The sequence below is a fragment of the Oncorhynchus mykiss genome, chromosome 24 (genome assembly GCF_057628025.1).
Source record: "Oncorhynchus mykiss isolate SJ-2025 chromosome 24, ASM5762802v1, whole genome shotgun sequence".
NCBI lineage: Eukaryota > Metazoa > Chordata > Actinopteri > Salmoniformes > Salmonidae > Oncorhynchus > Oncorhynchus mykiss.
The window spans coordinates 22,008,929-22,036,663 of NC_143045.1; the positions used below are offsets into that span (position 1 = coordinate 22,008,929).

At 41.0% G+C, this 27,735-nt stretch overlaps 1 protein-coding gene across 1 annotated transcript in view; it reads right to left on the reverse strand.

The window, feature by feature from the left end:
- Positions 1–27,353, reverse strand: part of LOC149972401 (calmodulin regulator protein PCP4-like) — a 48,440-nt gene extending 21,087 nt beyond the window's left edge. Inside the window, exon 1 of the mRNA XM_090218684.1 lies at positions 27,017–27,353. Coding sequence (XP_090074810.1) covers positions 27,017–27,025 — 9 coding nt within the window. The 5' untranslated portion in view covers positions 27,026–27,353. The remainder of the gene's footprint in view (positions 1–27,016) is intronic.
- Between the last annotated feature and the right edge of the window lie 382 nt (positions 27,354–27,735).

Below are 27,735 nucleotides of genomic sequence, written 5' to 3' on the forward strand. Positions count from 1 at the left end.
AATTTGAGCCCATTTGCTACAGTAAGAAAATGAATCCTGCAGCAACAGGAAAGCTAAATTATTATGTGGATTATGTGGATTATGTGGATTATAACTAATGGACATTTTTTCATAAGGGAAAATCAAGTCAAATTTCTGTGGAAGTTACAAACGGAAGAAGCCTTTTTCTAAACCTCAAATACACTACACTTTTTTACATTTCCTGCATTGCAGGAGCTCAGGTTGATCAAAGTAAGATCCTGCATCAGATTCCCTAAAAGACCCAGGCATGGTAAAAGCAGATATTACATTAGAGAGGAGTACAGGAGTGACACTCGCTTTCACAATGGAGAGATTAGGGATGCTATTCTTAGAATCATATTATACTCATCCTTTTAATATGCGGCAGTGGTGCAAGTGAGAGAAGGGATATCACAGGTGAATGACAAAGGAGGAGACTCTTACAAACTAAGGCATTAGGGTTGTTAACAGCAGCAGGCATGTTCTGGTGAGACGTTTCAAATAATTTCAATGTAAATAAATAGTGTAATAGAAAGTGGCAAATGTTTCTATGAATGATGTGTCTGTCACAAGATGTTCTCCAAAGTGGGAATGTTTTCCAAAGTGTCAACGATGGGTGTATCTCAAGCTAGCAACATACTACAGTAGCTATGCATCTAACCAACCCCATTTAGCATTCGGTCTGACTAAGGGATGATTACACAGTTTGGGATATTTTCTTAATTTATTGCAATGAAAGGTTAAGCATCAACGGACTGTAAATATATATATATATATATATGTTTACGGTATAGTACACTGAAAAAGATCATGCTGTACTACCAAGGCTCATTTACCACAATGAAGGATGTTAAATGCAACAATAAAAGGTGATTATATCAGATGATCTTGTCGTTTCCTACTCCATATCTAACCATGCTAATTCAACACTAAGCATCTCTCCTGTAATTGATGTCCCTGCGCCTGTGCTCAGGACTGTGTTGGTGTCATCATTTATCTTTAGAGCCACAACAAATAATAGCTAGAGGGATTCAATGGAGAGGAGCACGAAGGAACCAAGTTCCAATACTCGGGTCACCGCCGCAAACATTACCACACCATTCATTCAATATGTACATAATTCACAAGCAACCACCCTGGAGAAACTTCCCTCTATATACTACAACAACTCAAAACAAAATGAGCCACTGCTCATGGTCGACCACAATTTAATTATTCCACCTGAAATATTAAAAGGGCTAGGCCTATCATGTATTGTATGAGTCCTTGCATTACAACAACATTATCTATTTGAAATGGTTTCTCTCATGCATTAGCTACCCAATGGTGTCATAAAGGTATTTCAGATCTTGCAAAGTCACCTTCCTCATGACCATATATCCCAGAATCCCAGTTTGTCTCCCCTCCAGACAAAGAGGTTGTCAGCTCATGTTTCCCTATGGCTAATCAGGGCTGTCTGATGAAGGGAATTTCTCCTCATGAACATAAGTAGAGCTGGAAGGAGAGGGGGATCGATACCTCCTGCAGTTCCAAGACTATCACAGACAAATATTGGCAAGGAGAAGATGTGCTCAATTGGGTGGGACTGCAGCATCTATGCTTTCCTCCTCTCTCTGCAGGGTTTTCAACTGATGATCCAGAATCTGAGCCATAATGGCAGTGTCTTAAGTTAGCCACTGACTGATATTTGTGCTGGGCATGTTTTAAAGCTTGGTACTGAAAAAAACAGTCAAATCTGGATGGATCAATATATCTATATTGTATGATTCTTTGCGTCCCATGAAACATCCATGTGCGTATCCATGAAACATTTCATGAGGATTTTTCTTCCCAATTCCAAGCAAATCAGAAGAAATGCTATTGGATGGGGAGTTTACACTGCAACACAAACACAGGAGGAAATAGTTTATGTCGCTATCTTGTATTCTGGACTCTAGGGATTCCCCCATAGAGCTATTCTCACCAGTACTTTCACCCCTATAACCCATTCCCTTTCGCCCACAGGTTCCCCATTTGGTCATGTCAGAGAGGGTTCCATGCTTTAATAGCCGAGGGGGTGAGGAGGCACAGTGCTACATGTTCTCCTTCTGCACATCTCTTCCTGCATCAGTAATGGAATGCTTTCAATCAATTTCCAACAGTGTGCGCAGTGCTTTGATGCTGAAGGGAGGGGGGAGTTGGAGTGGAGGCGGTGGGTGGGAAGAAGGGGAAGGATGGAGGGGAGGGGGGAATGGGGCGATTGAAACGTCCTTACAAGCCTAACAACCCAGCCTTATGGGGAAGCAGTCTAATTCAAGAAAAGTCTCTTATGCAATTTTGGATTTTGTAAGACCTTATTATTCTACTGGCTGTGAAATATGCAAATGTGAAATCACTGTTGTTGTTCACCTGTAAAAACACTTCCCAGCTCTCACCTGGGACACAATCTCTCATTACCAAGTCACAATACGAGGAGCTGCAACTCCTGTCTCAAAACAGTTATCATAATAGACGGATAGGCTGATGTTTCTTATGAAGTCAGAGTTGAGAGGCTCCCTCCTGCCTTCCTCCCTGCAGCTCCAAACAATCCCCAGTAGATAGGAAGGCTGTTTTGTTCTCGGTGGCTGCTAATCCCAGTTCAAAGGGAAGAGCCGTGTCTCTGCATCAGGGCTCTGTAATGCCCATGAAATGAACTGATGCCTGCCTGACTGCCCTGTCTGTATGCCTGGGCTACGCTAACGTGGCTGTCATCACTAGAATCAGCAGCACTCTGATTAGGAGAAGAGAGCACTGCAAAGGCGCCCACACACAAAAAACACACACAGAAAAACAGATCAAAAGGCACTGAAGCTGGAGGCAGGAGGCAGCCCTTCAGCTCGATCACTACAGAGTATCTGTGTTATTGGAGCAGTGAGGTTGCAGCAACATTGCAGAATCATTGCAAGAACTTTGGGGCAATCTATGCAGGAGCTGCGAAGGCATTCAAAGATAGTTAACCTAAAGGCAACTCATTCACAAAGACCCTGTGGTTTGTATGACATTTCAGCAACATTGTAGCCATTGTGGTTTCTTAACCAAGACTGTGGAACAGCACAGCGCACCTCCTTTAAACATAGGGATAAATAATGGAGTTATGCATCCTCGGACAACACAGCACAGGGATTCAGATCACTCCAGAGGTGATGAGAGACTAATGAAAGACGGGAGAGGCAATACCATTAGGGCTGAGGATGAGCCAATTGCAGCAACAGCGAATGAGTGTGATTACTGATGGGGAAAGGGCTATCCTCAGTCTGCAGATTTACAAAAGTATGCACATACACTCTAATACACATACACACATGCACAGGGATATCCTCCGTATGATGTCACACACACACACACACACACACACAAAACTATACTACAGTTAGAGATATGGGGGAGAGCGAGCTGGGTAGAAACCCATCAAGTGCAAAGAGACACTAATTACATTGCAATGACAGGGAAGAGAGGGATACACAGACACACACCCATACACAAATGAATGTGCACACTCACTGCAAATTCCATGGTGTGCTGCAGCAGCATTCACACCTCTGGGCTGTCAATTACTTCAAGGAAATAAACGCACACAAGAAACAATTCCCCTGACAGGCAAAAGGCAGGTGCAGGAATTAATGATCAGAACATTTTTTATATGTTTCTTCCGACTGGGCTGTGGTCTTCGAAAGGGCAGTCAAAATAGAGCTTTACACAGAGAATCTTTTTACATGATGTCAACCTCCTTTCTGCTGAGAGCTTCCTATTTAGTCAACATCTCTTCTGCAGTAGTGTACGTGTTGCAGATTCTAAAAGGTCCTCTACCTTTTCTCAGCTGGACTAGGTCTGGGAATCCCATAGAACCTATTCATTCTGTCACTCTGCTGTTACCTGGTGGTGTAGTGAAAGAGGAGGATGGCTCTGACTGGGTCTATAATAGCCGGTGAGGAATGGTGTCTAGACTGGTTACACTCCTTCATCACAATTAATTATACTCTTGCCTCAGTCCCACCTCCACGATGCCTCTCCACCTGGCTAACATCCGCTGGACAGTAGCCTCACTTGACCAACACAGACACAGTGGTTGGGAGGTTGAGACTACTGACAGAAGTGGACAGTTATGAGAATGCCAGTATGCTGGTTTAGAGATAGGTCTGGCTACAGTTTCAAAAAAGACATACAAAATGTAGCTGTGGAAAACCAGTTTAATCCTCCAGACACCTTATCCTCCTACCTAACATTTCAGCAATCATCATACTCCCTGTGTTGGCTGTGAAACGAGAGGGCTTCACATGGGGAGGTTCCTGATTTGTTGATCTCTCTTTGTGAGAGAGGCTGTTACATAAACCATGCTGTCATCATGCCTTTCAGGCATGGGGTGGAACATCATCATGTCAGTAATAGGTCTTCACAACGGGTTTTGGTTCTCTATTTTGTATTCATGCATGTAACCAAAGAGGTAGAACTCTCTGCTCTTACTGGGGCTTGAGCTGAACAAATTATTACCATGAAATGTAATCAGTGTTCATTCATTTCATGCTAGAGAGGCCTCATGGGAGGTGGTGAATGGAAGGCTGTATCATATCTCCTAATATCAACAAGGCAGGCTGGAGGTTTTCTTGTAATTAGGTACCCTTTGGGGAGAGGTAGAGCGGGACAGTAAGACAACGTCTCGCTTAAGTTGGGAGAGTGGCAGATTTGGGTGTCATAAATATCAACTGTTTGACATTGATTGGCGAAGGCTCAGCCAAGGCGCAGTCTGCCTGCATCCCGGGTGGCGCGCTGCTCAGCTGTGTTCCCTGGGTGGTTCTATTTCATGGTAGTAAAGACTCCTGCCGCATTCTGAAGTGAACTGTTCTTTCGGTCCACGTCAAGAGTAACCACCCCACTTCTCTCTCTTACATCCATCCACACATATACACATGCCATATCTAAATTTGAGCCAGTTTCGCACAGCAAGAAAATAATCCTGCAGCAACAGGAAATGTCAATTGTTATGCGGATTAAAATTAATGGACATTTTTTGAAGGGGTTGATAACATTTTGTTCCGAAAAATCATGTCTAAAATTTAAAGTGGAAATTACAAACTTTTGGAGTGTTTTAAAACCTCTAATAGACTACAAATTTGCATTTCCTGCTGTGCATGAAAATTCCTGCAACAACAGGATGATCAAATTAAGATACGGCATCTGTACACACAGACAACCTCTTTGTGTCACATTCTGACCTTAGTTATTTTATTTATGTCTTTGTTTTAGTATGGTCAGGGCGTGAGTTGGGTGGGTTGTCTATGTTCGTTTTTCTACGTTGTGTTTTGAGTTTGGCCTGGTATGGTTCTCAATCAGAGGCAGGTGTTGTTAGTTGTCTCTGATTGAGAATCATACTTAGGTAGCCTTTTTCCACCTGTGTTGCGTGGGTGTTTATTTTCCTGTTTAGTGTTTTTTGTCATTCACCTTACGGGACTGTTCGTTGGTCATTTATTGTTTTGTTCAAGTGTTCTATTACTTAATTAAAAGATATGAACACTTACCATGCTGCGCTTTGGTCCTCACCTTCTTCCACCGACGACAGTTACACTTTGGCTGGCTTCGGGAGCTATCCCAACAAGTGATGCACACACTTTCAAACAAAGAGCATAGACTTGCATATAACAGTTAAAACATGTCCCTTTCTACCTTAAACTGAAGGGGGGTTGCAGAATGTTTGTGCAGAAATGATGTGTATTACGCACCCACAGAGCTGACCCCTCATAAGGGAAAAACACAGAAACAAACACACACACGCACACTCAGACGTCATACCTTTACTATTTCATACTGATTTAATATGTTTGAATTGGGATTCACAACTTCTAAAACATAATTGGTAAGTACTCGTCACCCGTACATGGTCAGGAAAGCCATACAAAGGTAGCTATCCCTTCAAAAAAGCATTTGTTTTCCTTCTTACACACAACTGCTACAGTAAGAATGCCAATTACAATGTGCAGGGAGAGAAAAAACAGGTTAACACTGTTCTTCAAATTATTTATTCGAACTTGCGTTTGTTACACAGCTTAATGAGCCTTGAAATTGGTGAGATTACCTTTTTGTACAATTATTTCAATAGTGAGCGTCTCCAGTCTCTGTGGGATTGGTTTCCCCCTGGACGATGATGACTATATACAGTATGTTGCGTGCGTGCAGCTGCAGATCACGTGAGGGAGCATAGAATTGCAGTGCTACAGAAAGTAAGTAACCACTGGTCTGAGAAATAGGTGAGGGATTCCCCCTGATCACAATGCAGTTGAGGGTGCCATTAGACAGATTATTTACTTCAGGAGCTACATGGTGCGTTGAAGTCCTTGCAAAAAAAGATGAAGGTGTCACTTTGGAGGTGCCACTCAGGTGACTCAGGGTCAGATTACTATTTTCAAGACCTGCTACTATGCCTGCAACGCTTGATTCGACTTCTTCAATGAAAACCGTTCCTGGTAAACTATCCTGTCCTTTAGAGATGCTGTTTAGACTGAGACAATGAGGACATTCCCACAGTCCATCCCCATGTTTACCACTACAATATGACAACACAGACGATCTGGAAGCCTCCCGGGCTTACTGGATGTGAAAATCAATAGCCTTTTTCCCCTGACAGACCCCTTTTAGTTTGCTAATCTGTAATGCCTGATGCATAAACACAGTTGGCATTATGAAGAGATGGATATTTTGTGGTTGTTTGGTCAATGTTACTGGATCAGCTAACACCCACCACTTTGAGTCGCTTTCAGTTCCAGAGAAGCACTCATTCAGAGTCGGACCGACAGACATTCTGTCACACGTCATCGCCACCAAACTCATGTGACTCTTCCCTCATCCTTCAACCGGACGACCCAGATAAGCGTGCTGCCTGTCTTTGTGGGCCACGCAGCAGGAGAATAGCTTGCAAATTAGCCAAAAAGAGCAAGGTGTTAAATTTAGGCCCCTAATTATGTGAAATTATGAATCCGTCCTCCAACGTGTGCTGCCCCTTGAAGATGGCTGGACCGGAAGCATCCCACATAGTGTCCCCAGGGGAGAAGATAGCCCTCTCCATGAACTAAGAATGCTAGAGGAAGAAGATGATCTCATGAATCTACAGCAAAATCGTTACATTCCAGCAAATGTTTACATCCTTCTCAAACTCTTGCAATCCTTGAAAGATGTCATTTTGTTGTTACTATTTGTCAAGTCTGGAAACAAGATAACTATGTGTCATACTACTGTGGTTATACTAATAATACCTACTGTATAATGCTGGCAAATTCAAAACCTCAGTGGGTGGGCTGAAAATGGCACATCTTCTATCCAAATGCACAGCAAATCTAGTGGCAAGGGTGGAATTACTCAAATAATTAAATAATCCCACTCAGCCGTTTGTAGTGCTATTTTAAGGCTTTCGGCAGCTTGAGTGGTCTGAAAGAGTTCCATGCAGCACTCAATGTCTATTAAGAATTTAAAGAGGAGAATTAGGCCACGGAAAATTCAGGAAGAAGAAACACAAGGCTCGATCGCTTCCTCTCCCTCTTGTTCAGTCTGATGGCTTGTAGATAGAAACGGTCTCTGAGACTGTTGGTATCAGGCTCATGCTAGATACCGTCTGCCCGACAGTAAGGGAGTGAACAGGTCGTGGCTGGGGTGTTTGGGGTCCTTGATGATGCTGCGGGCCTTCCTCAGGCACCGTTTCAAGTAGATGTCCTGGATGGGTGAGAGCAATTGATGTACTGGGCCTTGCGGTTGTGGACGGAGCAATTTCCGTACCAGGCCATGAAGCAACCGGTCAGGACGCTCTCGATGGTTCAGTGGTAGTATTTGGATAGGACCCGGGGTGGGATGCCGAATTTCTTCAGCCGCCCTAAGGTTCTATCAGAGTACCAAACGTGTCTGTGTATGCACAGCAGTGTTCTGGAATATTGAACCTTTGGCATTCATATTTTTCTAATTCTCAGCGCAGATCATGCAATTTCTCCGACTGTCAACACATTCAAATGAACAGACAACGTGTACCGGAGACAAGTTGGTTGGGAATTGTGGGGAGGTGCGTTCCCCGCGGATGGTTGTCTACAGAGCCGCGTAGCTATGTCATAATGGGAAGCCGGACTATCGCGTCTCAGTGTCTGTGGACTATTATTTATGCATAAGAAAGTAGAAGCGCTGTTGCGACCTCTCGAGGACAGTGGTGGTGTTGTTGGTCCATATCAAGTCCTCGGTGATGTGGATGCCGAGGAACTTAAAACTGCTGACTCTTCCTACTGCAGTCCCGTTGATGTGGATTGGGGCACGTTCCCTCCTCTGCTTCCTGAAATCAACAATCAACTCCCTTGTTTTGCTGATGTTGAGGGAGAAGTTGTTGTCCTGGCACCACAATGCCAGTTCACTTATCTCCTGTGAGTCTAACTGTGGATCACCCCGAGAGAGACAGTCAACTCCACATCCTGAGCTGGATGGGTAAAGAGCTCAATTAAATTCCCATTGACGCCTACTGTACAAACTCAGAGTGGTAACTACCGTGGAATAAGAAGTTCAGTTCAGCAGGGCTCTTGAAAAAAGCCATGAGGGGAAACCTTGCAAACCATAAAGATTGTTTGGGCCACTATAACAAAAACAAATCATCAACTTTCCAAACAATGACTGGTTATAAATCTAGACAGGAAATGACTTTTTGATGTTTGACAATCTACTTTGTATGTATAGTGTTCTGACAGATCACAATTACAGAGGGGCTTTATAATGCACAAGGGGAAGTGACAGTCTGTCAAACATTAAATTGTGTTGAGCTGTACTGAGAAAACTAGAAATGTCTCACTTCCATCACTTCCTTTGATTAATGATAAATCTGTAGTGTTCCCAAGGTATACAGGTTGCATTAATATTCACTCCAACCTTTACAGTACCATTGTCTCATTGGACTATGTAGCCACCTACAAAATAATGCCTCAAAGGTTTTTCTGTGACATCCAGAGAGGACGTTATCAGGCTCCTGGCTCAGATGGTCTATTAATCCGAGGGGGGATTCTGACAGTCACTTTGAGAAATGCCAAGGTCAGAGCGGGATTGCAAGAAAGGTTAGAATGGACCTTGCCGAAGACAAGAGACAAAGCTGTTCTAAAGATCTAAGGTCCTTGGATTTCCCTGACGCAAATCACATCATCACTTCTGAGACTCTAATTTCACTTCTGTTAGTCCAAACAGTGGAGTGAGTTATTCTACTTCTTGGAAGAATTCACTTGTCTCCATATGGTGAGCATTACGCTCCCCGCGATATGCAACTTTTCAGGGAAGTCAGGAACACATATACACAGTCAGTTAGGAAAGCAAAGGCTAGCTTCTTCAAACAGAAATTTGCATCCTGCAGCACAAATTTCCAAAAGTTTAGGGACACTGAAGTCCATGGAGAAAAAGATCACCTCCTCCCAGCTGCCCACTGCACTGAGGCTAGGAAACACTGTCACCACCGATAAATCCACGATAATCTAGAATTTCAATAAGCATTTTTCTATAGCTGGCCATGCTTTCCACCTGGCTACACCAACCCCGGCCAACAACAGCTCTGCCCCCCTCGCAACAACTGGCCTAAGCCCCCCTCCCCCTTCTCCTTCACCCAAATCCAGACAGCGGATGTTCTGATAGAGCTGCAAAATCTGGATTCCTACAAATCAGCTGGGCAAGACAATCTGGACCCTCTCTTCCTAAAATGATCCGCACCATTGTTGCAACCCCTATTACAACACCCACCCGTAGCACGCGCTCCAGCAGGTATATTTCACTGGCCATCCCCAAACCCAACAACTATTTGGCCACCTTTCCTTCCAGTTCTCTGCTGCCAATGACTAGAATGAATTGCAAATATCACTGAAGTTGGAGACTCATATCTCCCTCTCTAACTTTAAGCATCAGCTGTCAGAGCAGCTTACCGTTGCCCCAGCTGTACACAGCCCATGTGTAAACAGCCCATCCAACCAACTACCTACCTCATCCCCATATTTGTTTTTGTTTTTCTGCTCTTTTGCACACCAGTATTTCCACTTGCACATCCTCATCTGCACATCTACCACTCCAGTGTTAATTGCTAAATTGTAATTACTTCGCCACTATGGCCTATTTATTGCCTTGCCTCCTTACTTCATTTGCACACTGCAGACAGATTTTTCTATTGTCTTATTGACTGTACGTTTGTTTATCCCATGTGTAACTCTGTGTTGTTGTTTTAGTCGCACTGCTTTGCTTTATCTTGGCCAGGTCGCAGTTGTAAATGAGAGCTTGTTCTCAACTGGCCTACCTGGTTAAATAAAGGTGAAATAAAAGTTAGAGAACGTAGCAAGTCTGATGCGATCAAAATCACAACAGGGATCTCTTCTGTTCGCATCCAAGGGACAGGTAACTCCCAAATTAATTAAGAGTTGAGAGAGATTGAATGACAGATGTTGACTGTCAGCAGAAGAGATTATTTATGGCCGCCTGTCAGGCAGTCCCCTGGAACAACACCACAGGAAACGCCTCAAATCTCCAACCACATCATAGCCTGTGTTCCTTTACTGTCACGTATTATCAAGGTGGGTGGAATCAGGCGCAGAGAGCAGGTTTCAGTGATTCGACAGTTTATTCTCCGGCGCACAAAAAACACGGTCAACCCAACATACAGGGTGAAATAATCCAACACAGGATCAAAAATAGACCGCAGAAATAACACACACGTACTACACCAAATACATGAATACAAACAATCCCGCACAAAACAAGGGCGGGACAACCTACTACATATAAGGACGTTAATTAAACTAAAATACACACAGGTGAAACTAATAAGACAAAACCAACAGACAAACGAAAAAGGGATCGGTGGTGGCTAGTAGGACGGTGACGACGACCGCCGAGCACCGCCCGAACAGGCAGGAGAGCCAACTTCGGCGGAAGTCGTGACATTTACTCAATCTTCGTCTATTGCTAATTCATCCAGATCATTTCAGTCCTGGCAGCAGATTTCTCTTCCACTTTAATGAGTTTAGAAATGAGCACACCAGTGTTGCTCCATTTACCAGTAATGGGTGTTGAAGATGCCATCAATAATACTAACTCTAGCCACCCAACCAGGCCGGCTGAGACTGCACCAGCGACCGTTTGGAGACGTCTCACGCAACTTTCTTTTTCACCTCAGTAACCTTGCCTACTGGTAGTTTTAGGGGAGATGAGAGGCCAATGACCCTCAAGAAAAACAGCGCAATTGCATTACCGATTTCACAGCCGTAGTAGACACCAACATTAACCCTCGTCTGTGCTGCATTTTCCAGCTCTATACCTAATTTCTGTGCTACCCTGATATCGGTGGAAAATTGCCAGTAGATTTAGGGATGGATTCTAAATCTTCTGAGGGGAAGGTCGGTCTGGAACTCAAGCTGTGCTCCCTCGTCAGAGTCATTACCAGTCGAGCTCAGATAATTTACCACACCATCCGTTACACCATTTACCAGTGTCTTTAAATTAAGCTGGTTGTCAACTCGCAATCAGAATAGAATGAATAAAACCCTATTTAAGATTATCTCTCTGACTTTACACTTGAGTTTTAAAATAACTCAGTAGATGCTTTTTAGGCCACTGAGACACAAACAACCCAATGAAGTTCCACCTCTCTGCTGTCAGATTAAGTTAGCCCATTTGAATGGAGATTACTCCCCATCCATAAAAAGCAAACAGCTTTACTTTCCAATATGCAACTCCTTTTAAAATGCCCAAATCCTCTCAGGCACATCATTCATCATTGTGAATTCAGTGTTGAGTAACGTCCGTAAAATGGATACAAGAGAATTAACAAAACTTCAAATGACATGTTTCCCATAAGAACTATTAGGCTAGCTTCAATCCCTTTCCCTGAAAATACCAAAGCGATACTGGGACATTTTCAAATCTCTTGAACATATTTAGGGAAAATTGAAAAAGTGGGTTACATCAAATGCACTTGCATTGTTATTTCAATGAGAACTACAGAATTGCAAAGGATGCTAGCCAAGTTTTGTTTCTGCCTTGCAACCTATACTGCTGTTTGGAAGATCTGATAAAAAAAATCCTGCACGGCATGTGAAGCAAAGAGAACATCTTGATCTGGACTTGATGTTCTAACAAAGAATGAAAATACAATTCCTGATACCAGTATATGCACATCCAATTAACAGGAACATATGTATACTCATAATTGACTATTCCCAATCACACCCAAACAGAAGATCATTTTAAAATGTTTTTTGACATGTATAGTTTAAATGCCGGCCAGAGCTTTTACAGAACTGTACATTCTGATGTTCCCGGATGTTGTTTGTCTCCATTACATATTACATTGGTCCGGAGACCCTTTTCTGCCCCAAATCCGTGGAGTGTACTGCTGTAATGAATTCCGGGAGGAAAAAGATGTTGTGGATGGCAAGAACTGTCGCTCTGCTAATTCAGCCCCCCCCCCCCCAATCGCCACCCACCCACTCATCTTGTGTGGCGAGAGACCAGCATACACACGGAGGGCAATGCAGTGTTGCTGACACAGCTGAAACGGCTATATGATTCACATGCATGTGGTGAGAAGAAATGACCTTTCAAAACCTTTCAAAACTGTTAGTCCTCACATCTACCATGATTTAGGTTTCACAGTAATTCATGTCACACATAGTGTAAAGCACTCACATAAAACACCATACTGGAACACCATAACATTGTAACAGCCACGCCCATTGTTTCCTGATTCATGCATTTACAATACAAAGAGTATCAAAGTCCCCCCACATGGATGCTAATGTGAGCGATTCCCATTCAGTGTTCTGCTAACCATTTACCCCCATAGAAATCCCATTACAATGAAAGACACATTTACATACTTGTTATGATCTACTTGCTGACTGAGTCTCACCCATCATCCGATGGACAAAGTGGTGTTGTGAACCTCCAATGCATTTCTCCTAAGCAACAGGCTTAATAAATAAAGTCAATTTGTTTTATTGATTTAATTTACCAATAGGCATTGCCTCTGCCAGATGCAGTGCAGAGGACTATTATAAAACTGTGTGCAGGGCTGGAAACATGTATTGGCAGCATGATCGTAATCAAACAAATACCACTCACATTATAAGGACTACTTATTTTCCTTAAAATACTTAACCTCTCAAAGCTCAGTATGTTGGTAAGTGTTGAACACAGACAGAAGTGATTTATGATCTTCTAATTGGAGCAAATAGCCAGTTAGATCTTCTTTGCCTGTTAATAAAGGTCTAGGTCAGTGGTTCCCAAACTTTTTATTGTCCCGCACCACTTCAAACATTCAACCTCCAGCTAGCACCAAGGTCAGCGGACTCTCAAATGTTGTTTTGCCATCATTGTAAGACTGACACACACACACACACACACACACACACACACACACACTATACAATGCATTTATTAAACATAAGAATGAGTGTGAGTTTGTCACAACCCGGCTCGTGGGAAGTGACAAAGAGCTCTTATAGGACCAGGGCACAAATAATAATAATCAATATTTTTGCTCTTTATTTAACTATCTTACATATAAAACCTTATTTGTTAATTGAAAACTCACCATAGGTTAATGAGAAGGGTGTGCTTGAAAGGATGCACATATCTCGGCAATGTTGGGTTGTATTGGAGAGTCTCAGTCTTAAATCATTTTCCACACACAGTCTGTGTCTGTATTTAGTTTCCATGCTAGTGAGGGCTGAGAATCCACTCTCACATAGGTATGTGGTTGCAAAGGGCATCAGTGTCTTAACAGCACGATTTTCCAAGGCAGGATACTCTGAGCACAGCCTATCCAGAAATCTGGCAGTCGCTTCTGATTCAATTCAATTTTCACAGAACCGCTTGATGCAATTTCGATGAGGCTCTCTTGTTCAGATATCGGTAAGTGGACTGGAGGCAGGGCATGAAAGGGATAACGAATCCAGTTGTTTGTGTCATCTGTTTCGGGACAGTACCTGCGTAATTGCGTACCCAAGTCACGCAGGTGCTTCGCTATATCACATTTAACATTGTCTGTAAGCTTGAGTTCATTTGTACAAAAAAAAAATCATACAATGAGTGAAAGACCTGTGCGTTGTACTTTTTAATGCAGACAGAGTAGAGCTCCAACTTCTTAATCATAGCCTCAATTTTGTCCCACACATTGAATATAGTTGCAGAGTCCCTGTAATCCTAGATTCAGGTCATTCAGGCGAGAAAAACAATCACCCATATAGGCCAGTCATGTGAGAAACTCGTCATCATGTAAGCAGTCAGACAAGTGAAAATTATGGTCAGAAAACTTTAAGCTCATTTCTCTCTCTCTCAAAAAAAAGGTCTATATTTTGCCCAAAAGGGTGACTTTTTTTTTGCATTGAAGCATGCAAAAAAATCCCTGCTAGGGAGAAATGCAGGTTTTAACTAATTAAACAACAAAGAATATGATCTACATGATCAGTCTCGGTGTGTAAAATAAAAAGTGGTTAATGTGAACCTAACTCACAGCTAAAAAAAAATGTATAGAAAGCAATCCAATGTTATTTGTTTCCTAGACTTTACTGCAAATATATTATAATCCCCCCCTCACTTGTGTTACTGTCAAGTTCAACACAACAAAAACATTATATTTGGGCTACACTGCACATTATTACAGTGTACACTTTGTTGGCATAATTGATCTCTTTCAGGCAGAGAGTACACCTGACATACCCCTTTTAATCCACTGTATTGAAGAAATGAGAAAGAGGGGAAGTGTGTGGTGTTCCTTTCAACTCTATAGTGGCTTCCAGCTTAAGCCAGGCCCAGCTCGAGCTACACTTGATCCCTGAATCCACTTGTTTAACAAGCAACAACTCATTTTTACCTAATTCTCTAATTCTGAAAATGAACCACATACTGTGGAGGGAAAACATTAGTTCACAGATAGTACTCTAGTTAGTTCGCTAATAGAGATCTCTTGTTTCTCTACGGTGTAGTAGGTCCGTGACTAGGGGGTGTTCTAGTTTAAAATTTCTATGTTGGTGTTTTGGTATGGTTCCCAATTAGAGGCAGCTGGTAATCGTTGCCTCTGATTGGGAATCATATTTATGTAGCTATTTTTCCCACCTGTGTTTGTGGGATATTGTTTTGTGTATTGTGCATGTAGCACCACGTAGTCACGTTTAGTTGTTAATTTATTGATTTATTGTTTTTGCTTAAGTTTCACTTTGAAATAAACATGTGGAAGGCAACACATGCTGCGCCTTGGTCCCGTCCTTACGACAACCGTGACAGCTAACTTGTTAACATTTCACACAGATTGCCAGGGTCCATTAAGCAAAGGAAGCTGTCAATGATCACGTTAGGCTGCGTTTCATATTTTTTTTTATGCCGATTTAATCGCGGGGGAGGCACTAGTAATGTCTGCAGTTTTTGGTTTGGCTATTTGTTTCAAGTGTATTAGTCTATAAATAAATATCTTTGCCAAAATTCATCATCTCTCCCATGTCTTATTCGACTAGTAGTTGTTCTGAAATGTTTAAAGCTTACCTACATTGTACTCCCTCCTCTGTTTAATATAACACACATACATTCATTATTAATGTTGATTGCCTATCCTGACGTGAAGTTAATTCTATAGGTTTTTGACTCTGTGTGCCACAAAGTATTTGACTCCTAGTTCAAATCAAATCAAATCAAATAGTTTCAAAATTAAGGAAATTAGAAGGGGGGGATTTCGGCAAGGCCATTTTCTTGCCTACCGAAATTCTCTCCCCCCCTTCTATTTTGGAACTGCAAGGCCTGGCACACTTCATAATCATTTTGGTCAGACCAGTTCTACAAAGTATGGGAACCTTATCTAAATGACCTAGAACCTGAGGTATCAGCTATTATGCTGCAAGGATTCTCGTAGAATGACGGGGATGTATGTATTTCAGAACTACACTGTACGTTCCATGTGTGGAACCTAATCTCTTGGTTTAAACTGAGCTTTTTTGTTTAATTTCTGTTTGTAAGTTTGTTTAAAATGTATGTATTGAGAAACACAATGATGGGGACGGGGTGAGAGAAGCACCGAGCGGGAAGAGGAAAATGGTGTACGTTTGTATGGGTGTGTGTATGTATGTATGTGTGTATGTGTATGTGTGTGTGTATATATATATATATATATTCCGGCAGGGAGGGGATTCTGGCAGGGGGGAGATTTTCGGCACAACGACGGCAACGAGTCATATACCAGTTAATACTATAGCTAAATAATTATGTTATTAACGTTAGCTTATCTGATGTTGTAACGTTAGCTAGCTAACGTTAGCTGTCTGACCTTATTTGCCAGCTAATTTTAACACCATAAATTATTTGATCAGTTAAATTGTCGAATGTTGCTCAACATTTCTCTGGGTAGCTAATGGAGTATTCTATTCAGCTACTGTAGCAATATACTTAAAAATGAAAAATGCTAACAATACTTGTTCCACCACACTTTCTCCCTCACCTCAAACTTTCCAAATGCCAGTTGTTTTTCGTTTACAGCTCATGAAGTACGGTTCATCACCTTCTCACCCCTGTCTCCGTAGTCAGGCTTCTAAGCTACCTCTAAGTTATCGTTCAGTGGACACGCTGCTGTAGCTGGTACACTGCCATTCCACCCTCTGCTTTCTCAGCGTTCTCTGATGCTGTAACTGGCACATTGGTTTTCTCTTCTCTCTTCAGTCACGTGCTGCATTCTATTGTTATGTGAATGATTGGCTGAACCTTGGATACAGGCAGTATTGCTCCAAAGGCGCATCACTCGTTCGCTTGCAGCCAGTAGTCATCCAAAGCCACCCCCCCCCCGCCCAAACTTTTGTCATCGGATCTACACGAATCACCTAGGTCACCTATTTTGGATTTATAACTGCGAATTACGCCGAAAAGTGACTAATTTGCATCCCTGTTATCATTGCATAATGCGGAAAATACACGAGAGTTCAGGGGCCTTGCTTTAACAAAGTTAACCATTTTCACTGCAGTGTTTATTTTTTAGGTGAATCACATTTTCATTTGGCGTACCCAAGACGGCATTGCGTGGCATACCCCGGGGGGGGGGGGGTAACCCCAGTTTGGGGTCAGGGTAAATATGTATTCTTGAGATGTTGCTCTTTATCCCGGCAGCGGGACGTTGCCATTTGGACAGGCTAAGCCTATTTAACCCGTGTGTCATTAGAGAAGGAAGATCCCTCAGCTTGCTCTGCTTGCCTGTTGTACACACTGTCCCGAGTATCAGTCTGGCAATGTGGGAGGCCACACAATACAACAGCAGAGCATCTATTCTATACAATCCACAAAAGTCCCTAATCCAGGCCTGCAACAAAAGTATCCCCTAAAGCAGCTTAATATTGTAGAGTAGAGAGAAGCGGCAGCCCTCCAGTGTCTTGAAGGCAATCAATCTGGAGAGATTGGGATGTTCTGCTTATCCTTTAACTCTGGCCTGGTCCATAATTGCAGATTTGTACCCTAAGATACAGCCAGTGCTTTGAAGATTAAATAACTGCCTTCTGAACTCTTGGTAAAGCCTTCGACTACCAGAATTCTCCTACTTGAATCGATTACAGTGCAAACCCTTGAACTAGGAGGAAAAGTGTTCAGAGAAAATCTGAAAAAGTGCCTACAAATCTGATATCTCTGTGCCAAATCTGATATCCCTGTACTCTTTTCCACACAAAAGAATAGCTTTACTGATCACAGTGGAACGTCTCTACCCTAACTGAGCCAAACAGACCCATTCAGTACAGCCCAGTTATTAAAAACGATACATCAACCTGTAGCAGGAAAGTAACAAATTGCAAACTGCAAGACAATAAAACAGTTGATCTACAGTAGCTCATGGCAGGATGTGTCCAATCTGATTGCTGCTAGCCTGCCCGGTTGCTCTGCAAGGTCTCTTGAGTAGCATAAAGCAATCCAATCTGGGGAATGGGAGTGCAATGATGTGTGAAGATGCCAGTACAGAATTAGAGGGGAGAGGAAGATAGAAAAGCACAGTCTGAAATCAGGAGGATGGAAATTATTGGGGGGCTGTCATAATCAGATTAAAACTTTATGGGTTCTCTGTGGTTCTATCCATACAGAAACTATTCACACCTCTTGACTTTTTCCACAATTTGTTGTGTTCTAGCCTGAATTTAAAATAGATTAAAATTAGATTTGTTGTCACTGGCCTTCAAACAATTAGAGGTCGACCGATTAATCGGAATGGCAGAATTGAGTGTGTGCGTTCGCTGATGCTGTAACAATTTGAGGCTAAATTGATTTTTATTGATGTATTATGTTAAGTTAAAATAAGTGTTAATTTAGTATTGTTGTATTTGTCATTATTACAAATACATTTATTTTTTTTTATTTATTTTTTTTTATTTTTAAATCGGCCGATTAATCGGTATCGGCTTTTTTTGGTCCTCCAATAATCGGTATCGGCTTGAAAAAATCATAATCGGTCGGCCTCTACACACAATACCCCATAATGTCAAATTGGTACTGTGATTTTTGACATTTTTACAAATAATAACATATTAAGTCTTGAGTCAATAAGTACTCAACCCCTTTGTTATGGCAAGCTTAAATAGGTTCAAGAGTAAAAATGTGCTTAACAAGTCACACAATAAGCTGCATGGCCTCTGTGTGCAATAATAGTGTTTAACATTATTTTTTTTTATCTCTGTACCCCACACAATTATCTGTAAGGTCCATTAGTCGAGCAGTGAATTTTAAACACAGATTCAACCACAAAAACCAGGGAGGTTTTCCAATGCCTCACAATGCTATCCCTTGATTAATTACACTTTGAATGGTGTATCAATACACCCAGTCACTACAAAGATAAAGACGTCCTTCCTAACTCAGTTGCCGGAGATGAACGAAACCCCTCAGGGATTTCACCAAGAGGCCAATGGTGACTTTAAAACAGTTATACAAAGTGTTATTTTTGGGGCAAATCCAATAAACACATTACTGAGTACCACTCTCCATATTTGCAAGCATAGTGGTGGCTGCATCATATTATGGGTATGCTTGTAATCGTTAAAGACTGGTGAGTTTTTCAGGATAAAAAATAAATGGAATGGAGCTAACCACAGGCAAAATCCTAGAGGAAAACCTGGTTCAGACTGCTTTCCACCAGACACTGGGAGATTAAAACACCTTTCAGCAGATCAATAACTTAAAACACAAGGCCAAATCTACACTGGAGTTGCTTACAAAGAAGACAGTGAATGTTCATGAGTGGCCGAGTTACAGTTTGACTTAAATTGACTTGAAAATCTATGACAAGACCTGAAAATGGTTGTCTAGCAATGATCAAAAACCTATTTGAGAGCTTGAAGAATTTTGAGAATAATCATGAGAAAATATTGCACAATCCAGCTGTGGAAAGCTCTTAGAGACATACCCAGAAAGACTCACATCTGCAATCGCAGGGGTGTGAATACTTATGTAAATTAGATATTTCTGTATTTCATTTTCAATAAATTTGCACAAATTTAAAAAAAACATGTTTTCACTTTGTCAATATGGGGTATTGTGTGTAGATGGGTGAGAAAAAACACAACACAATGTGGAATAAGTCAAGGGTTATGAATACTTTCTGAAGGCACTGTATGAACCGTAATGTGATTTTGGTCATGAATAGATAGGGAGGTGGGTATCTAGATGGGTTCATGAACTGAGTGAAATACTATTTTTCCTCGCTGAAAGATTCTATTTGGCATGTCTGCCATCATGCAAACTGATAATATCTGCAGAAAGGGAGGATGCTTTTATAGATGGACCTATATAAGTGATTCACTTGTTTTTCAAGCAAAGCCAAGCGATTCTAGTAAACCCGCCACGTCTTCTAGCTAAGGTCTCTTAAATTCAGTCCTAGCCTGGTCACATTGTCTGTAGATTTAGGGGTAGTGAATATCGCACGACACCTCTGTCATCCAAGTTTAAATGTTTTGTGGTTATTGAAGACAAGTGTCAAATTCCTATTGTCCCTTAAAGTGGATTTAAACGGCTTTTTCGATGAATGAACATCAAGGACTCTTGGATTTACTCTGAAATAGGAAATAAGGAGAGGAAAATGCAAATTGGTGGAACACGGCATATGGTCTCTCATAGCAGTCCTCAAAATAATTGGCAGCTTTCTTTAGATATTAAGAACTCTTAATACTCCAAGGAGCTGGAACATGTGATAATGACCTGGCAGGATGGATCTGGGCTGAGCGTATGCTAATTTACTGTCAAGTAATTAGCTTCTCTATCCATTCTACAGCTGGTGAGACTTGTTAAAAAGTGTTGCAGGTCGTAAAAATTTGAGGTGAGAAAAAACCCCACATAAGAACACACCCAGTTCCTGCACATACTGTACACTGATTTCAGTGTCGAACACGTCTGTGTTGCTGCATTAGGTTACAGCACTGTGATACAAGACCTCTTTGATCTTAATAAGCATATACTAAGATGTGAAGGGGAGGTGCTGAGGTAAGATGAATAAGATCCAAGAATATCCTGCAGTTCAGTTGAACGTTCTGTTCCGAATAGGAAATTAGTTGGAACCCTGTATGCAGGAGGATAACACCCATGACCACTGACACTGATGACTTGACAGTAAGATGTTACGATTCATGGTGCTACTGTACATATATGTTGCAATGATATTGAATTACAGGAAAATGTGCATTGATGTCTTAATGCGATTCAAAACGGACGGAAAATGAGTCTAGTAAGAAGTTTATGCTCCCTGAAGTAATGTTGGATTAATTTCTAAAAGAGCTTTGTCATTACACACAAACGAGGAGACGATGGTATCTATCTTCATCATAAAATGGGGGCCACAAAAGATAGGAACATGATTTCTGAGGCCAAGCAACAGGTCGTATAGGATGTTCAGGTATGATTGATTGGCCAATTGCTTGAGTGGGGCTGTGTGTTGCACATCAACTGACACAGCCACCATAAAGGTTTTTTTTTTTGTGTCAGTAATTTACAGTACACACAGTCTCCACTCTAGGTCAGGACTCCAACCCTGTTCCTGGAGAGGTTTTTGCTCCAATCCTAATCTAGCGCACCTGATTCTAGTTACAACTCGGGTTGGACTGAAAACCTACAGGAGGGTAGCTCTCCGGGAACAGGGTTGGAGAGCCCTGCTCTAGGTAATGGAAAGACAGGGAGTATCGGGAAAGTAGCTACATCAGCATTTCCCAATAATAGTCCTCCATCACCCCAGAGAATGCTAGTTTTCAGACAGCTTGTCTTTTCATAATTTCATTATTTTGACAAGTGTAAAGCTCTTGACATTCAGGTTATTCAGCTAAATGTTTAATCCCTGATAACTGAAAAGTAGATTCACTAGACTAAAAGCCTGGCTAAGAAATATATATTTTTGACAGCCTTTCACATGCTGTCAAAACAATAGCCCAGAGTTGTGCACTTTTGTGCTGAGAGGAAGTACGTGTGGACGATGGAAGGGGAGGAGGAGGGGGAGAGTGCAAAGTGCTGCATTACTGACCAGTGCTAGGCTATTCCATCCAGAACGTGCTGGCTGCTCTGCTTCAGTTACTGGCTTCATGCCAAATTTGGTGGGGGAGAGGCAGCTGACTTTGATTGAGAAAAACTCTGCTCTCTATGAGCTTGACAAAACACATCAACTAAGCAGAAAAACACTTCTCTGAATCAGCGGGAGATGGGAGGCTCAGGTTGCCGTGTATATCTTTGACGTTTCATTTCCCGTAGTTCAGGGCTGGCAAGCTTCCAATAATTCAACACCCATTATAATTCCTGTTGTGTAATATAAACATTTCATTGTCATTGTGGTGAACTAAACTAAATAAACAACTATAGCCTAAGCACAATGAGGTACATTCCTTTAATTTCCTTTCCAAATCTAAATTCTGAAACCAAACTAACAGTAAGAAATTAGAAATGAAGAGCACTAGACTGTAAATAAATATGCACTTGAATAACTTCTGCTTGTTCTCATGTAAACTTGGAGCAGCTTCCTGTCCCAGGGCATTGTTAGACTGGAAGCCTCCCTTAGCCTGTGTCTTAAGTAGAGGTCGACCGATTCATTGGAATGGCCGATTAATTAGGGCCGATTTCAAGGTTTCATGACAATCGGTAATCGGCATTTTTGGACACCGATTACATTGCACTCCACGAGGAGACTGCGTGGCAGGCTGACTACCTGTTATGCGAGTGCAGCAAGGAGCCAAGGTAAGGTGCTAGCTAGCATTAAACTTATCTTATAAAAAACAATCAATCTTAACATAATCACTAGTTAACTACACATGGTTTATGATATTACTAGTTTATCTAGCGTGTCCTGCGTTGCATATATTCGATGCGGTGCCTGTAATTTGTCATTGAATCACAGCCTACTTCACCAAACGGGTGATTTAACAAGCTCATTCGCAAAAAAAGCGCTGTCGTTACACCAATGTGTACCTAACCATAAACATCAATGCCTTTCTTAAAATCAATACACAAGTATATATTTTTAAACCTGCATATTTAGTTCATATTGCCTGCTAACATTAATTTATTTTAACTAGGGAAATTGTGTCACTATTCTTGTGTTCTGTGCAAGCAGAGTCAGGGTATATGCAGCAGTTTGGGCTGCCTGGCTCGTTGGGAACTGTGTGAAGACCATTTCTTCCTAACAAAGACCGTGATTAATTTGCCAGAATTTTACATAATTATGACATAACATTGAAGGTTGTGCATTGTAACAGCAATATTTAGACTTATGGATGTCACCCGTTAGATTAAATACAGAATAGTTCCGTATTTCACTGAAAGAATAAACGTTTTGTTTTCGAAATGATAGTTTCCGGATTTGACCATATTAATTAACTTTTAAGGCTCATATTTCTGTGTGTTATTATATTATAATTAAGTCTATGATTTGATAGAGCAGTCTGACTGAGTGGTGGTAGGCAGCAGCAGGCTCATCAGCAATCGTGAATTTGCCAGCAGCTCTTCGCTGTGCTTCAAGCATTGCGCTGTTTATGACTTCAAGCCTATCAACCTCCGAGATTAGGCTGGCAATACTAAAGTACCTATTAGAACATCCAATAGTCAAAGGTATATGAAATACAAATAGTATAGAGATAAATAGTCCTATAATAACTACAACCTAAAACTTCTTATCTGGGAATATTGAAGACTCAACAACCAGCCTTCATATGTTCTCATGTTCTGAGCAAGGAACTTAAACGTTAGCTTTTTTACATGGCACATAAGGCACTTTTACTTTCTTCTCCAACACTTTGTTTTTGCATTATTTAAACCAAATTGAACATGTTTCATTATTTGTTTGAGACTAAATTGATTTTATTGATGTATTATATTATGTTAAAATAAGGGTTAATTCAGTATTGTTGTAATTGTCATTATTACCAATGTATATATAAAAATCGGCCGATGTCGGCTTTTTTTGGTCCTCCAATAATCGGTATCGGCATTGAAAAATCATAATCGGTCGACCTCTAGTCTTAAGAGAGGATCCACAGTGTCTGGAGAGGTTACCAGTCTGCTGCTGATGCAGATTTTCAGGGATCACAGTGCTCTCAGGCAACCTCAACACGCACACACACATGGGTGGACACATGGGTGGACACACACCGGCGGACACACACACACGGGCGGACACACATACGCAGTTGGGCACAGGCGTGCACACACGCACGGGCACACACGCCCAGCGGGTTTCTTCCACAACTCAGATGGTATTTTCAGCACAAAATGTCCGTAAAGTGACAGTGGCATCCTCACTTCAGTCTACCCCAGAGTCATTGTGCTACCAGCCTAAATGTTTGAGTAAACTCAAATGCTAACTTGTCACTCATGTTCTGAAGACAGCATGTCACAGTAAGAGCACAAAGCCTGTTAATTCCCTGGGTGGTAGAAAAGCCTTCTTTAATCTTTCACTTTTTATTTTTCCACAATTGTGACAGCAGAATTGAGAGCTGAACATCTGACTTAACAGACAATAAGCTAACAGACAATTCATAATACTTGTGTCCCAATTCAAACTAACAAAATGTCAGATACTTGGATGGGATATGTCTATAGCTTATTACAGTATGTAAAGAGTATATGGGTGGACAAAGCATGGAAAACACCATTACAACATGGATATTCAACATTAGGTCAGCAAATATGTGTATTGCATGCTGTCAGTCAAATTACTTAAAGGCCCAGTGCAGTCAAAAACGTGATTTATCTGTGTTTTATATATATTTACACACTATGAGGTTGGAATAATACTGTGAAATTGTGAAAATTATGATAATGCCCTTTCAATGTAAGGGCTGTTTTCAGCCTGTTTTGGTGGGATGGAGTTTTGACATCACCAGGCAGTAAATGAGTTAACAGACCAATAAGAAAGAGAGTTCCAAGCCTCTCTGCTAGTATTCCGTTTCCCCCTGCCAATTCAGACCACTCCCAGACAGTCCTAGTAACATTATTTATTGAGAAATTGCTCTTGCTAAGAAGCTATTTTGGTTTATTTTTGACCATTTCTGGTGAGCGATTAACCGACATTTAGTTTTTTGGGTGGTTATTAAACAACTAATTGACCGACATCTGTTCAATTACTTCAATTCCATTAAGTTCTGTTTTTCTGTGAGCTCTAGAGAGAAATCAAATCATTCACGACAGAAATCAAGTCAAGAACTATGTGGGACGCTGGACTGAGGGGAGTTTTCATTAAGCACATATTCAACCTAGTTCAGCTCAGAAACGTGGTAATTAACTAATTAACCAGTTTTTCAGTCTCTGACGGAGATAGATCAGAGAGAAAGAGACAAAGCGAGAGCTTTCATTCTCGCCCAAATCTGTCCAAAATAAGCCCAATGCGTTTCTATAGGCTTATTTTGGACCTAAATTTGTCGCCTGCCTTCCCGTCTTTGGGACAACGACTCCCATTTTTAGGGCGGCGACATGAGCATCCCATCATTATATACAGATCTCTGGACGGATACACTTTTATGCCTGCTATATTAGGTTAGAAACAGACCGCATGAGCGAGGAATGTACACAACACAAAAACGAGAGGGACAGAGACAGTTTGTGAAAGTATGCCTTGTCTACTTTGAAGAATTAGTTAAAAAAAATACATCTGACAGCTCTGCAGCATAGGCTAATTAGGCAGGCTAGCTAAATAGGATGACTAAAGACAGTGCAGTATGGGGAGCACATAGATAACGTTAGGTTTGGCTGGCAGACTGCTACTGCCTGAACAGAGATGAGATGACTTTAAGGAATTTTTTGATAATAAAGTAATCAAATAAAAATTAAGTACTATACACAACTGAAATATTGTATTATTTTACAGTAATTTCCTATTTTCCTATGGATGTCTACCCAATGTAGACCTAACAGAGACAATGGAATATTTTCAAAGTTTTGGCAATTGAATGCTACCTAAAAAAAAGCTATATTTCATGTCTTTGATGTAAAAAAATTAAATGTTATACCGAAATCAAAAACCTTAATTATTTTTTGCATAATTTAACCGAAACGACCTCAGAAAGCACTAATCGCTCAACAGTATTGAGCATTTTAAGGGGCGGCAGCCTAGTGGTTAGAGCGTTGAATTAGTAACCGAAAGGCTGTAAGATCGAATCCCCAGAACTGTCGTTCTGCCCCTGACCAATGCAGTTAACCCACTGTTCCTAGGCTGTCATTGAAAATAAGAATTTGTTCTTAACTGACTTGCCTAGTTAAATAAAGGTTAAAACATGTTTTATTGAAAACAATCACAGTAAAGTACTTAATTGTTACCCAGAAATAATTTGATATTGACATAAAAAACAGCTGCACTGGACCTTTAACACTGTAATGTGCACAGTGCCAAAGTTTATGGCATTATGGAACTATATTAACACTAAAGTTTATGACATTGTCACATATAGGCATGCTATTAACACCATAGCTGCAAAAGGGATTGGTGACCTCCACCAATGTGTGAATATTCAATAACGAACTTTGAAACTCTGCCTGATAAAATGTTCTTGCTCTGACAGCAAAAATGGCTATTAATATCCCCCTCCAACCACTTTGAAATGAATCAAGCTAGAACATCTGTGACTAAGGATCAGAGGCCAGTTAGCTGTGGGAAAACCTAACAGCAGTTTCCCATTCCAAGCTGTAAACCCCTGTGAAGTTGGAAGTGCTCTAGTTGCCTATGACCTTGCTGTATATTGAGTAGCCAGTAACCAGTAACCATCTCAGTAATCACCTATATGAATTGAGAGGAAAAGATAATTCGTTCTCGAATGAGTGATAGGAAACATATTAATGGCAGTCATCAAGTTATTTGTTCCTCAAGGAAATTAAGACATGTTTACATGGTGCTATAGTATATTGGCCATTGCAATTCATGGTGAGGAATCATTGACATTGTATCTTAATAAAAGTTATTCTTCATAAGACATTTTGAACTGTGATATTCTCAATACACTCATTAGCCTAAGACTGGAAATGAATTACTATACTCTAGGCACCCGGAATTCACCTGTCCATGCAACAATTACTTAAAACCTGTTCCAATTGGTACAGTTCCCGCTTATATGTCACATTTAATCGAAAAATAATTAGGCTTCTGACATATCTATTGTAAAGTCATAAACAAGAGTTTCGTGGTCATATTGCAACTAAGTACCCATGAATGAAGGGTAGGCTCAAGTTTTTTAGTCCACTCGTAAACCCATTTAAACATTTGTAAACGACAGTTGAGTTGAGGATAGTACAGACTTTTATGGTGCAGCAACCAAATCTGCAAACGTGAATCATGTCAGTTCGCAGCATCAGTGGATTCAAGGTAAATAAACCACATAATTTGGTAGTACTGTAGCAATCAATCGGTTATGGAGCATGAGGAATATTGAAAGATACCTATTTTATGTACATCAATGTATTCAGAACTAGGCTATTCACACAAGAGCTGTGCTCGTGTGTAAATACTTCTCCATTCTAAAAATGTTCATTCACAATAAAAAAATGATCCTACCTCACTCATGATGTACAGTAGTAATCTCGAGGTTGCTCTCGGTTTCCAACGCTTGAGTTCACCTATTAGGAGTTAACTGTCGTCTTTTTCGCAATGGCTCACCACCGACAGAGAAGCTTTATAAAATATTATGCCGAAGTCCTCAGTGTCATCACGTTCCCACTAAACCAATAGGAATGCCGTCGGCAAATTTGTCTCACAAGTCACCACCCAACTTCTTGAAATATTCATACACTGTGAAAGCTTTTTTTTATTATTATAAAAAAAAAAACAGGGCTTCTGATTCTTTCTGACAAACGTTAGGTCATGAATTAAAACAGCGGGAGGCATTTTATGAATGTTTTCTTTTTTTAAATGGAAGTCATTATTTCATCATTGCACATCGCATCATACGCAGCGCGCAGGAACGACAATGTATATGACTATCTTGACACATACAATACCAGTCAAAAGTTTGGACACACATACTAATTTTTCTTTATTTTACTATTTTCTAAATTGTAGAATAATAGTGAAGACATTAACACTATGAAATAACACATATGGAGTCATGTAGTAACCAAAAAAAGTGTTCCACCCAAAGTAGCCACCCTTTGCCTTGATGACAGTTTTGATCACACTTGGCATTCTCTAAACCAGCTTCATGAGGTAGTCAACTGGAATGCTTTTCAAACAGTCTTGAAAGAGTTCCAACATAGGCTGAGCACTTGTTGGCTACT